Source organism: Protobothrops mucrosquamatus, unplaced genomic scaffold (assembly GCF_001527695.2).
Source record: "Protobothrops mucrosquamatus isolate PMUCROS unplaced genomic scaffold, P.Mucros_1.0 scaffold1435, whole genome shotgun sequence".
NCBI classification, from domain to species: Eukaryota; Metazoa; Chordata; class Lepidosauria; order Squamata; family Viperidae; genus Protobothrops; species Protobothrops mucrosquamatus.
In genome coordinates, this window is record NW_015387618.1 from 139,152 (window position 1) to 153,061 (window position 13,910).

The 13,910-nt window shown below is 39.4% G+C and overlaps 1 protein-coding gene across 1 annotated transcript in view; it reads left to right on the forward strand.

Moving 5' to 3' along the window:
* Positions 1–13,910, forward strand: part of PALD1 (phosphatase domain containing paladin 1) — a 79,376-nt gene that overhangs the window by 16,865 nt on the left and 48,601 nt on the right. Inside the window, exons 10-14 of the mRNA XM_015821956.1 lie at positions 4,595–4,690; positions 7,674–7,802; positions 8,296–8,412; positions 9,421–9,600; positions 12,399–12,596. Of these exons, the coding sequence (XP_015677442.1) occupies positions 4,595–4,690; positions 7,674–7,802; positions 8,296–8,412; positions 9,421–9,600; positions 12,399–12,596 (720 nt within the window). The remainder of the gene's footprint in view (positions 1–4,594; positions 4,691–7,673; positions 7,803–8,295; positions 8,413–9,420; positions 9,601–12,398; positions 12,597–13,910) is intronic.

Sequence of the window (13,910 nt, forward strand, 5' to 3'; positions counted from 1 at the left end):
CATCCATTTAAAGATGTATATTATTATACTGGATTAACAAGGCATTGAAAGGGTGACTAACTCCTTCAGCATAGGATATTTAGTGTTATGTTCCCAACTAACCTGTGTAGTTACTTCAGTTGAGAGATAGAGGTACTGTATGCTGTGGTCACCTGGCTGATCTTGCTAGGTGGTAGGTGAAAACTTTATTTTAATTAATGAAGAGTCTTTTCTGCTTCAGGTAAATAGAGGAGGCTCAAAACTGTTCATCGTTTGCCAACAATTTGATAAAGTGGTTGTATGTCAGGGTTGACCTACTATATTGCAGCAATGGAAGACCAAACGGCACCACCCCATTTCACATACAGAACCTTGACCAGTAGCCATTTATACCAGTGATGGCGAATCTTTTAGAGACCGAGTGCCCAAAAACTGGCCCCACCCCCCCTCCATCCCCTGCCCCGCTCCCACTCCACCCACCATCCCCTACCCTGCCTGCCCGCAGGGCCACTCACTGCCTCCATGGCCTGCCGCAAATCGTCCAGGCAGCCCAGCAGCGCTATGGCGATCACACCCTCTGCCCGTGCCCTGCAGCATCAACTGTGCATGATGGGGTATGAGGGCAGAGTCTTGTCTATGCTACCTGGCTGCCATGTCCTTGGCTGCCCTGCTCCATGTGGTCCACGTTCAGGGGCGACTCTCCTTCAGGGGGTCTGCTGGAGAGAAGGGGGTTGCGGGGGGAGGCGAGGCTGGGGCAACGGCATGTGTGCCCACAGAGAGGGCTCCGAGTGCCGCCTCTGGCACCCGTGCCATAGGTTCGCCACCACTGATTTATACCTATGATCAGATGGTATTCTTCATAATAGTTAAGAATAAGCTCATGAGTCAAAGGTTGAGCTGCACTGCACACTCTATTCTCCCCTCTAGCAGAAGGAAATAACCAAAGAGGTCAGCAGAAAAAATTGGGGCAGGAGGATGGCCAGCATCATGGGTCAGTAGTTGCTGCTTTATTTTGCCTAGTAATGGAGCCAGCCCAGGGGAGGCTAAAATTCTAATGTTTATTTAGTTATAGATGGAGTTTAGGGCAGTTGCCCATTTTTTGAATAAACTCCTTTACACATTCATCTGGTTTCAATGCGGGGAAAAATAGTATCTATAGGTAGTCCTCAGCTTACAACCATTCTTTTAGTGACAGTTCGAAGTTACAGTGAAAGTCACGGAAAAAAGTGACTTATCACCGGTTTTCACAGTTACAACTGCTGCAGCATCCCCACGGTCACGTGATCAAAATTCAGACACTTGGCAACTGACTCACATTTATGACAGTTCCAGTATCCTGGGGTCATGTGATCCCCTTTTGTTACCTCCTGACAAGCCAAGTCAATGGGGAAGCCAGACTCACTTAACAACCGCATTACTAACTTAACAACTGCAGTGATTCATTTTACAACTGTGGCAAGAAAGGTTGTAAAATGGGGGAAAACTCGCCTAACAGCTGTCTTGCTTAGCAACAGAAATTAGAATTAGAATAGAAAAGAGCTGGAAGGGACCTTGGAGGTCTTCTAGTCCAGCCCCCCGCTCAAGCAGGAGAACCTATACCATCTCAGACAAGTGACTATCCAGTCTCTTCTTAAAAAGCTCCAGTGATGGAGTGCCCACGATTTCTGGGGGCAAGCTATTCCACTGGTTAATTGTCCTGACTGTTAGGAAGTTTCTCCTTAATTCCAGATTGCTTCTCTCTTTGATCAGTTTCCAACCATTTTTTCTCGTCCTTCCCTCTGGTGCTTTGGTGAATAACGTGACCCCCTCTTCTTTGTGGCATGTTGGACTCAATTGTGGTAGTAAGTCGGGGACTACCTGTACTGCATACTAAACCTGCATCCAAACTCCTGATAGAAAGTAATATAGAAATGTATTAAATAATATTTTCCTTAGATCTGTGAGCTATTCTGGACTTAGCCATCTCTTTGGAGAGTAGGCCTAATATTACTATATCTACTGTGACGTGAGATTCTTCCTTCAAGTTGAAATTCACCTGCTGGGATCCTCTTCTCGTTTTGTTGTTCTGAGCAGTGGTTCTGTGAAAATAATTTAGCTTTACTTTTGAAGTGATTTTCAGGTTGCCCTCACAGCATGTAGTGTAAGATCAGCCTTTGGAAGTCACTTTACTTATAAACACAGTTAATGTTTATATGAAATTCAAGCAGAGGAACAGCTCTTCTTAAACAATGGAATTTTTTTTCTTGAAAAATATCCTTTTGTCTTCCTTGTGAAAAACAGCAGAACATATATATGTGTGACACATGGCAGGTCTCTAAGCCAAATGAGGGCTGACAGAATTCTTGTTGTTGTTCTTGTTACTTTCTGGGGCTGTAAAAATTGGAACGAAATATCCAATACCTAGCACATTCACACAATTTATTGTTCTGCTATCTTTTTGTGGTAGGTTGTACAGATTATGGAGATTTGATGTATATCTAATGCAGCTCTTCTTTAATAAATAAAAGCAGGCTTTATAGAATACATAGTTTATGCATATCTAAATGTAAGATAAGATCTCAGTAAATACCTTTTCAAGGGAAACCATAAAACATTTTATAAATACTATTTTTAAAACGCTGTTGCAGATCTCTGCATTTGAGAGCAATGAGATTCAATAGTTGGATTTGTGCCATCATTATCACTTGTTTTAACATGGGGATGGAAATAGCCTGTGCTGGAAAATATTTCTAAGTGCATTTCTTAAATCTTTTTGATAAATGACTTCAGGCCAGGTTTTTCTTGGAGGATAACAAGTAAATATTAATTAAATTATATAACCTAAGATTCCAATGGATCCTTGCCAAATTTTCTCTCTTCCAAAAACCAAATGAAGCTTCTTTGCATTTGTTCAAGCTCTGTTTTGTGTCCATCCAGAGCCAATGTAATTAAAAAACCAGAGGTAAATCAGGATTCTTTTATCTGAATTGCCACCCAGTTTTGAAATTCATGGCATGGTATTAATAGATCATTATCACTGAGCTTAGCTTATGTCACAGAAATTGACATGAGGATATAATTTGTGGTAGATAATGGAGACTGTGATTGTGCTCTTATGTTTCTTGGAGGGACAATGGTGTTTTCCCAAAGTTGAGTTACTCAAAGAATAGAAGTCTTTGGCAGATGTCTGTGTTGGAAAATCATGGTCTTAAACATGAATCCCCAATCTTGATTGGAATCTTCACAAAATGGCCACTGAGAGATTCACTTATTCACAAGATGCCTGTTGCAGTGACATAACCATATACCAATTTGCTGCCAACTCTTAGACCAGAATATTTTGTACACCCCTTGGTCTCTTTTATTTTCTGAGATCTTTGAGGCTCAGTTAGATTTCTAGAAATGAAACTTACGCTGTTTTTTTGCTTGCTTATTATTTTTTAAAATTATTTTTTTTAAAGTGGGTTGAACAATCCAAGTTGGGAAGCTGAGTAAAAAAAAACCACGATAAAGAATTTGTGTTATAGATTTTACAGGTAGAGAAATACTGGTAGTCTTCAGTGTAGGGCCACAATTGAGCCCAAAATTTCTGTTGCTAAGCAAACAATTCTTAAGTGAGTTGCACCTCATTTTACAATATTTTTGCCACAGTTGTTAAGTGAATCGTGCAGTCGTTAAGAGAATCTGGCTTCTCCTGCTGATTTTACTTGTCAGAAGCCAGTTGGGAAGAATACAAATGGCAGTAGCACTTAGACTTATATACCGCTTCATAGTGCTTTACATCTCTCTCTAAGTGGCTTACAGAGTCAGCATATTGCCCCCAACAATCTGGGTCCTCATTGTACCGAATGATGATAACACGCTGACCCCACGACAGTGCAACTATCATAAATATATGACAGGTGCCAAACTCCCAAATTTTTATCGTATGGGGATGCTGCAACAGTCGCAAGTGTGAAAAACAGTCAAAAGTCACTTTTTTCAGTGCCGTTGTAACTTCAAACAGTCACTAAATGAATAGTTGTAAGTTGAGAAGTACCTGTAATCTTGGGACATATAAAGTCAGATGACAGTGCTGCAACCCTAAAAAATACTTTTGCTGAAAAGTATGTAGTAGATCAAAGAACATTTGTAGGGGTTCTAAGAGGCTAGTGAAAAATCCCACAATTGTGTAATTGTGATAACAGCAAAAAGAATGGATATCATCATCACCACCATCATAAAGCTGGATATGAAAGCAAGAATCTTAATACCCTTTGCTTTTAATAAAAATGGAAGCTTTCAATAATCACAGAGTAGGGATATATATCTGTAATGTCAGCATGATTTGAGAAGCATTGATACTGCTAAATTATTTTCTTCAAATATATTTAGGGTGTGTTAATTGTATCATAGTGTTAAGTAATAATTTACATTGAGAGGCAAATTTACAAATTTGTTTGCATCTCTCTCTCTCTCTCTCTCTCTCTCTCTCTCTCTCTCTCTCTCTCTCTCTCTCTCTCTCTCTCTCTCAATATATGCATAAATATAATTGGTTCATTGGAATAAGTTAAGATGCTGAAAAGTGTACATTTTCGGTTTAGCATTCCGTAAGTTGTATGGATTTACCTGGATCGTTATATCTGTTTTTTTGTAGAAGAACGGCACCAAAGAGTGTTTCCTTCAGAAGACATTACAGAGACTTGAACGTTATTTCTTCTTGATCATTTTCAATTATTACCTTCATGAACAGGTGAGCGTACCTCTATGGATCATCCTTGCTACAGACCAGTGACTTATAACAATCATGTTTGGCCATATATTGTCTCAAAGACCCATCTTTTTCTTCATGGTTTGTCAGGGTATAGTTCATATGTTCAGATATTACTAAATTCCAACTCCCATTAACTCAAGGCAGTAAAGCTAATAGGGAAATTGCAGTTTGTTCTGACAACATTAGAGAATCACATCATCCCTATCCATGTTACAATTCCTTATTCCATAGACTAGGCAGTACAGTTGAAAAATCTAGGTACCTCACTCATCAAGCTTCAGGTCCATCAACCAGTTACTGTAAGTATGTGAGGCAGATCTTTAGAAGTTTGATATCAGATAACTGAGCTCCATCCGAAAGTATTTTACACAAACATGAGATAGAAGCTGCATGCTCTACCAGTGAATTGATGTGAACATGGAACTCCTCATCTTTTTTGATAGAGTGATGGTAAGACAGTCTCATAATTGCTTTTTGATGGCAGTCTCTTGGATCTTGATCTGTCAGATCAAATTATTGAAAAAAGGTTGCCTTTTGTTGCCAGCATCATCACTCCAGCAAAATCCAGTTGTTCTAAATTAAAATATAAATAATGTTAAATAATTGGAGGCCTAATAAAAGAAAACTTGAGAACCAGTGAAACATCTGCACATAGGTGTGGCACTGTTTCCTGTTAAGTCATACAAAGAGTTTGGGTACCAACAATAAGTGGATAATACCCATTATTTGTTTTCTTGGACATTAAAATCAAATGAGACAATGAAGCTGTTGGACTCATGTCTGGATTCTTCAATGGACTGGATAAAGAAAAATAAGCTATGATTAAATTTTGATAAGATAGAGGTACTGTGGATTGATAGCCTACACTTCCAGGAATTTGGTTAAAAATCTCCAGTTCTAGATGGGGTTGCACTCCATCAGTAGACATACAGGATTAGTATTCTTCTGGATCACCTATCGCTTGAGGTTCAAGTGTTCTCATAGCCATATGTGTTTGACCATTTGTGAGTGACTGATCGTCTTGCCATAGGAGGACATGCTCTTGAACACACATGATTAAACTATTGCAGAGTGTTATACATGAGGTTACTCATGAAGTTGACCCAGAAGCTAAAGGTGATATAGCTTTGTAGAGATTGTATCACACCAGGATTAATGGAACCACAGTGACTATTTATACATTGCCTGTAAGACTTCAAGTTTTTAATAATGATACTTAAGACCCTTCATCCTGCAGTGGATAAAGAGGCCTTCATCCTGCAGTGGCTAGACAATGGCTAAAATGATGATTTAAAATCCTAAATGGTTATGTATATATGTGAGCATGTATAAATCAGCATGACTTCTTGGTGGAAGTATCACAAAGTGCCTTTCCTGCTATGCTGGTCAACCAGACTGATGCCAACATTATTTTCTTTCTAGAGCAGTGTTTCTCAACCTTGACAATTTTAAGGCATGTGGACTTCAACTCCCAGAATTCCACAGCCAGCAATGCTGGCTATGGAATTCTGGGAGTTGAAGTCCACATGCCTTAAAATTGTCAAGGTTGAGAAACACTGTTCTAGAACTAGGTAAAGAGCTGGCTCTTTTACTATACAGCTGGAACTTAACAGCTACTGCCTTTATATGATTAATTATTGTTCCTGAAAATCTGTGTCTCTCCATTATTAATTTGAGGTCACTACAGTTGTTTTCTTTTCATATCTTAACATTTCATTTTATTTTCAACATATATTTAATGACTGTAACCACCCTGAGTTTCTTGAGCTATGTGGGTTGTAAATAACACCTTAGCTTTCATCACTAAGACCTGAATCAACCTCTGAATAGACTCCCAGATGAAAATTTGCTTGGCTAAACTTGGTTGAGTGCTTTCTTGCTGGGTGTGCTGTAAACTTCAGAGTGCCATCTTGTGGCCAGTGACATGTTGCCTTCCCCCCCCCCCCACTGGTACTTGTACCGTGGAATATCCTCTTCCCTAAAATTTGTTAGGCAGCTTCTGTTACATCTTTTGGATGCCCGTTAGATATCTGACTTCAGCCAGGCTTTCCTGATATAGAACTTAGTGGAAATGGGAGGCGATGCGCTACCGGTATGTTTCTGGATGCAATTCAAGATGCTGGTTGTCACCTTTAAAGCCCTATATGGCTTGAGAGATCACCCCTTTTCATGAGCCTCTACCCATCCAATTAGATCTAGCAGAATGGACTGCTGCAGATATCGTCAGCCAAAGAGTGTCAATTGGTGGGGACTAGAAGACGGGCTTTTTCCGCAGTGGCCCCTGCTCTATGGGACATCCTCCCTTTGGAGAATAGAATGGTTTCAACCCTGTCAGCCTTTTATAAAGCCCTAAATACCTGGCTATATTCCTGAGCCTGGGATGCTGAATGTATAAAGGGCCCCGTTCCTGGCTATTGTAGGAGATGACCAGGCTGAGCCCAAGGGAGGGGCCAAACGCATTATAAGTTGAGTTCCTGTGTGCCCGCAAGACATCTATGTCCATCCCACCTTGAATGGCTCTTAATTCCCCCTCATTTCCCTTGAGAGTTAATAGCTCAGATTTTGCAGGGAGCTTAATTTTGCAGTAATTTTTTCTACTCATTGGAAGTGCCTAAATCTCCTGATTTCCCCAGTGCTTGACAGCTACAATATATTGCTAACTGGCCAAGCAGTTCAGCTGTTTTGTATATTTGTTTTGGCTGTTTTATTGTTTGCTATTGTTTGAAAATGTTTTGGTGTTTTAACTGTAGCATATTTTTTGAATTGTAATCAGAGTCACTGATTACAGATGAGATGGGCAGTTGTAAAAATTGAACGAAGGAATAAATACATAAATAAATAGATGTACCTCAGTGCCCTGAAACCCAGATCTTTTGATGAGTTGAAGTGATGACGAGTACAATTCTTGGGATCACCCCCTGTTCCTGAAATTGTCCTTTTCTTCTTTCTTCTGGGCTGGCAGTATCCCTTGGCTTTTGCTCTCAATTTCAGTAGATGGATCTGCAGGCACCCTGAGCTGTATAGACTTCAAGCCAACATGAATCTGTCAGAACTTACAATCACAGCGGAACAGATAACTAAGGGAGTACGAGTGCTGGTGAGTGCCCTGTTCTGCATCCTCTTAATCTTTGGATTTCCTTCTTAGCGTCCCTTTCACAATGTCAGAATCATTGTGCCAAATAGTTCAGTTAATAGATTAATTATAGCAATATTCTTGTTACTGAGGTTGAGCTTAGTTCATAGCTAGGACTGTTTTTTCCTCTCAATTGCTTTGAAGTTAATTTGCAATCTTCTGTATAGTCAGGTTCTTAAGATACTTCCCTGCATTTATAAAGAAAGCATTTTTTTTTTTAAAAAAAATAAGGAATAGGTTACCTCTTCCATGCTTATTTGAAGAGAACACAATAAGCTTGTGTATCTCAAAACAACAGGTTTTTTTCTTTCTTTCATGTAATCTTAGCTATTACTCTCATTCCTTTGGACTTTGCATTGAATGAAAGAAAATTGTTCCACAATAGAAATAAAAAAATATTCAGATTATACGTAAAATGAACAAAGGCTTCATAAGTTTATCACTGCTTTAGGTTGTGGATGAACGGTTTTCTCCAGATGTTCTTAGTACCATCAAAGACATGAACGTGGCCAATTTCCGGAGAGTTCCTAAAATGCCTGTGTATGGAATGGCTCAGCCCAACTCCAAGGTAAGTGTGGTTTCCAGAAAGAGATTTTGTTGGGACCAATCGAAATCTGATTCCCAAACTGGATTTTAAACAGAAGCTATACCAGTGATGGCGAACCTTTTAGAGACCGAGTGCCCAAAGTGCAACCCAAAACCCACTTACACATCATCGGGTGCTGGGTGGGTATGGCCCATTGGGTGGGCGTGGTTGTAGTGGTAACAGCAGACTGGGTGGGACTAAAAAGTTCAATCAATCAATTCCAACTTTGCAAGATCTTTGTTTTGCCCGCGAGAAGTTGAAATTGATTGATTGAACTTTTTTTTTTTTTTACATGGCGGTGGAGGCCTAAAGCGAAAAGGTTTTATAAAACCCAGCTGAAGGCCTAGGACTGGGGCGACGGCGCGCGTGCCCACAGAGAGAGCTCTGAGTGCCACCTCTGGCACCCGTGCCATAGGTTCGCCACCACTGAGCTATACTAATGCTTCTAGATTTTCCAATTTGGTACTTAATTGCAACCAGCCTGCTTTCCACTGAAAACCTGTATACTGCACTAGCTATTCCATTCCATTCCATTCCTCATGGAATCTAGCAGAATCAGTAATATATCATAAAATAGAAGTTTTTTCGTTGAAATTCTTTTCTATGATACTCCTTGAAAACAGTTGTGGATTTTTTTTTTTAAAGTCATAATGGTTTTTTCCCCCCACTGACTTGGCTGTTATCAGAATTCTCAGTCCCATTGCCTGTCTCTACTTTGCCTCATATGGTCAAGGGTTTTCAACACTTCCCTGCTCACTTGTCTGCTCAGAGATTCCTGTTCAACTAATTTCACTTCAGAGAACCTCTTATCAAGGCTGATTTGAAAGAAACAGCAGCAGCTGAAGGGTTCCCTATAGTTCTTTGATTTATTCATTTGATTTATTGTAATAGCCTAAGGGATAGGAAGACAAAGCTTATCATCTCTAGATTTTTGAAGATAATTTCTCTGCTTTTCCTTTTTAACACATTGTGATCTGTTCTTCTGTTTAGGCAATTGGGAATGTCTTGAACTATTTGACAGATGCAAAGAGGAAACATTCTCACATCTTATGGATTAATCTCCGTGAAGATATAGTTCTAGAAGAGAATGAACAAACCTATACCTTACGGGAAATTGGCAATCTGGAACAGCAGATAACGGTACCCGTAGCATCATCAGAACAACTAGAGGTGAGATCTTGGATACTTGAACTTTCTGCTGTTTCCTCTGCCCACTTGTGCTACTGGCAAATTTCTTACTATCCATAGAGCTCTTGATAGCATATTCAGTGAGAATGAATTCAGTGGTGTGCTGTGGAGATGGTGTAATGGAGAATGAGCTTTAATAGTAGAAGCCAGTCATGTTTTGTTTGTGTTCTCCTAATTTCCCATTTCTTTGTACTTACTCTTCTACAAGTAAAAGGCGGAAGAGAAAAATCCAAAATTACTGATGTTTCCTCTTCCAAAAATTTATAGTCTTAATACATCAATTGGATGAATTCCACATTTAAAGCAGATAAATATGCTTGTGATATTTATTTCTTGACATAACAGTTTTTCTCATATTTGCTATCATCAACAATGTTTTAAACCTAAAATGAACTGGAAAATGTTTTTCTATTTTTAGAATGGTTACAGGATATGTTCTTCCTGTAGAATTTACCTATGTATGGGTAGTCCTCAACTTACAATCAGAATTGGGACCAGAATTTCCACTGCTTAACAAGGCAACTGTTAAGTGAGTTATCCCTGAATTTACGACGTTCTTGCCACGGTTGTTAAGCGAATCACTGCAATTATTAAATGAATTAGGTCTTTGTTAATCAAATCTGGCTTTCCCCATTGACTTTGCTTGTCAGAAGCCAGCTGGGAAAGTGACAGATGGTGATCACATGACCCAGGGATACTGTTATCAGTACATGGTTGCCAAGTGCACACATTTTGATCACATGCCTATGGGGATGCTGCAATGACTGTTAAGTGCAAGGACCAGTTGTAAGTCACTTTTCAAACGGTTGCTAAATGAATGGTTGTAAGTTGAGGATTACCTGTATTCAGTTTGCACCTTCTGCAGTCCATTAGACTCTTGTCGATTCACAACATAAAGTAATAATAAAATGTTCATGGTAAAAAAAAATGAAATTCATTACTCAGTAGGTGATTGGTATAATTTCGATCACAGCATGGCCTCTGAAGCAATATGACAAAGCAATCTTTATGAATTGGGAGTCTGTTCCATAGCATAGATGAAGTCCTTTTTATATCATGAAAGATTCCTAACAGAATCATCCGGGATTTGATATTTAAGAATAATTCACTATTGACATTTTACCTACTTTATTTGTAAGATGCTGAAGTGTTAAGCCAGGATTTTGTAACCCTGAATTGTTGAATAAACTTTAGTCGTCCAGTTGGCACATAACATTAAGTTCTAAAAAAACATCATGCTAATCCAGAAGTGGGGGAATTATGACCCCTTTATGACTTGTGGACTTCAACTCCCAGAATTCCTGAGTCAGCATGGAAGTCCACAAGTCATAAAAGGGCCATAGTTCCCCACCCCAACATTCAGACTTTGTGTATGATATGGACAGTTCTGGAAAAGAGAAATAATCTTTTCACTAACCAGATATAATCATATGGAATGGATGTTCAAAGGCAGAGTGCTCTTTTATATAATGCAGGAAAATTAAGGTTAGTCAAACGTTCCTTGGCATGGGAGCAGAAGAAGATAATTTCTAATTTTCCAATGTGTACTCTGGAAATAAAAGCCTTGTGAAATACAATGTTTTTAGGCAATAAGTGATTAAAGACAGGCATTGATTACTGCAGAAATAATAAGCAAAGTAATTTCTTCATGTCGTGTCATTCTTCTTGGAAATAGGTGGGTGAATGCCCTTTTCTGCATTTATATATGACAACAATTCAGTTATTCTCAAGGACCTTTATAAAAATATTTTTCCAAATTCTATGCACCCTTGTAAGGGTATGCAAGGTGTGTCATCACGTGTTCAGAGCAAGAAAGGACAAAAATAGGTATCATTAATACTTTTCTTCTTTCTAGTAAAGAGATGTAAAGATGCTACACAACAGACGTTGTTCCTAGTCTTTTTCCTGCTTGGTTGCAAGGCCTGGTTGTTTTGTACTCTTTGCTCATTGCAGTTCAGATGTTGAAGTGATCAATGCATGATGAATTGAGGGCTTTTGTTTTTCAGCTATTTTTTTGTAGAGCCTGAAGCTGATTTGACGCTTAGAGGAAGTGAATAAACCTGTGGTTCTCAACTTTTGCTTCACCATGCACCCCCTTTAAATACCTTTTGTGGCCACAGATCATGGACATGAATCCCCAAGACTTAATTCAAGATTTAAATCATAACATTTCTTCAAGCCTTCATGGACCCCCTGTAACAACATCGTGTCGTCCCCCCCCCCAGGTTGAAAACCACTGGACAAAACCACTCATTTAGCTGGCTTATATATATATATATATATATATTTTTGGCAGGACTTAGTTCAGCACCCTAACCATTACATCACACTAGCATAGCAGAGAGTGATAAAAATAAAAATAAAAGATTTTGATTTATGTACGTTTGATGTATATATAAGTTTTGTTAGCAACACTAACTTTGTAGATGTACAGAGATTCTAAATTGGACAGGAATGAGACTTTTTGCCTTTTTTTCTTCATTGAATTGTTTTCCATTAATTAATGCATTGTAAGAAAGCCCAGACTCCCTGTATGCATAACAGAGAAATACCCAACCCGCTAGTTGCTTGTGTGAATAGTTGGTTTTCTGTTTCTGTGCATCAGTGTACTCTTCTAACCTGGTTCCCTCCAGATGTATTTCTGTAATTCCTTTCATGCTGGAAAGATGGGCATTGTATTCCAACCTACCTGGGGGGCATCGGGTGAAAGAAGATTAAACTTTTTGAAGATAGAATTGAAAGAGATGAATGACTCCCTTGTTTCTTTGGCACTGCTTCAGAAACTGGAATCTGTCTTGAAGAATGATCTGCTGAAATCCCAGAAACGGATTGAGGTTTATTTGGAACAGGAGAAACAGATGAAAATATTGAAATCATGCTTAACCATGCAGGAGATATTTAACCAGCACAAAAGCAATTGCCAAGGGCTGGCCTACAAACGGATCCCAGTTCCAGACTTCTGTGGTCTGAAGGAGAAGGTAAGCAAGAAATGTCACTTCTGCTGCTTGGGGTACGTGAAAAGCTGCACCTGGCAAGGTGCATTCTATATTTTAGCCGTTCTTGATATTGTTTGGGTGTATCTGTGTGTGTGAGAGAAAGAAGGAGAGACAAGGAGATCTGTTGTGAAATTCTAAGAGGCAGTTTGGTTTTGAGATTGGTTGTTTTAACTATGCTTGTATTTTCTTTCATTCTTGAGTGTGCCCTGGGTTAGGCAGTTTCACAACTTGGTTAGTCACGGCATAAATACTACTGTGTTTCCCGGAAAATAAGACCCGGTCTTATTTCTTTATTTATTTTTGCTTCCAAAAGAGGCACCAGGTCTTATTTTCAAGGCTGTATGTGTCTTTTCCACTCAACTCATGAGGGCACCAACAGCACCGCTCAGCCGGCCTACTTCTTCTGCGGCCGAAGGAGCAGCTTCATTCTGCAGTTGAGAATGAAGCTCCGGCCTGCATTTCGCAGTCAGAGGCCTTTCCGGAAGGCGTCTGCGCCTGAGCACTGAGCTACAGATTGAATCCATATCTCGGTTCTCGGCTACAGAGTCCTTCCAGAAAAGCCTCTGACTGCGAAATGCAGGCCGGAGCTCCATTCTCAGCTGCAGAATGAAGCTGCTCCTTTGGTCGTGGAAGAAGTGAGTGTCGATCCATGGGCGACCTGGCTGCAATGGTAAGCTCCACCCCCCCACCCCAGCTTGATTTTTAGGTGTGCACCTTGCCCCAAAACTAGGGCTTATTTTTGGGGTAGGACTTATATTAGGCCCACCCCCCAAATTAAGCTAGGGCTTATTTTGGAGTAGGTCTTACTTTCGGGAAAACACGGTATATAAATAAAATCTATTATGACTACTACTACTACTACTACTACTACTACTACTACTATAAATACATTGGAGTCTTCTGTTGTTACTTAGTGCCTCAGAAAAAAGATGGGTCCTGTGTGTTTTATTTGAAAATTGCTAATGTGTCCGTTTTTACCTAACACGTGGGTACATTCATCGCACTTCAGCAATTACAAATGTTCCACATTTTAATTCTGAGACGTCAGCTGGTGCTGCTTCTTGTTTAAGTAACCCATCTTCATGAACATAAATAGGTATGACATTTTAAGAAAGTGGCGCAATTTGAAGGAAATTGAATGCCCTGCAATTCAATAATCAGTAGTCAGAGAAGCTTAATGTAGGTGCAATCCATCATTTATTATAGGCATTGACAATTGAGATAATTTTATGTCTATAAAAGTAAATTAAAGGGGCTGGTTTGACATGATTAACAAATGATTGTTAATTGAAATTA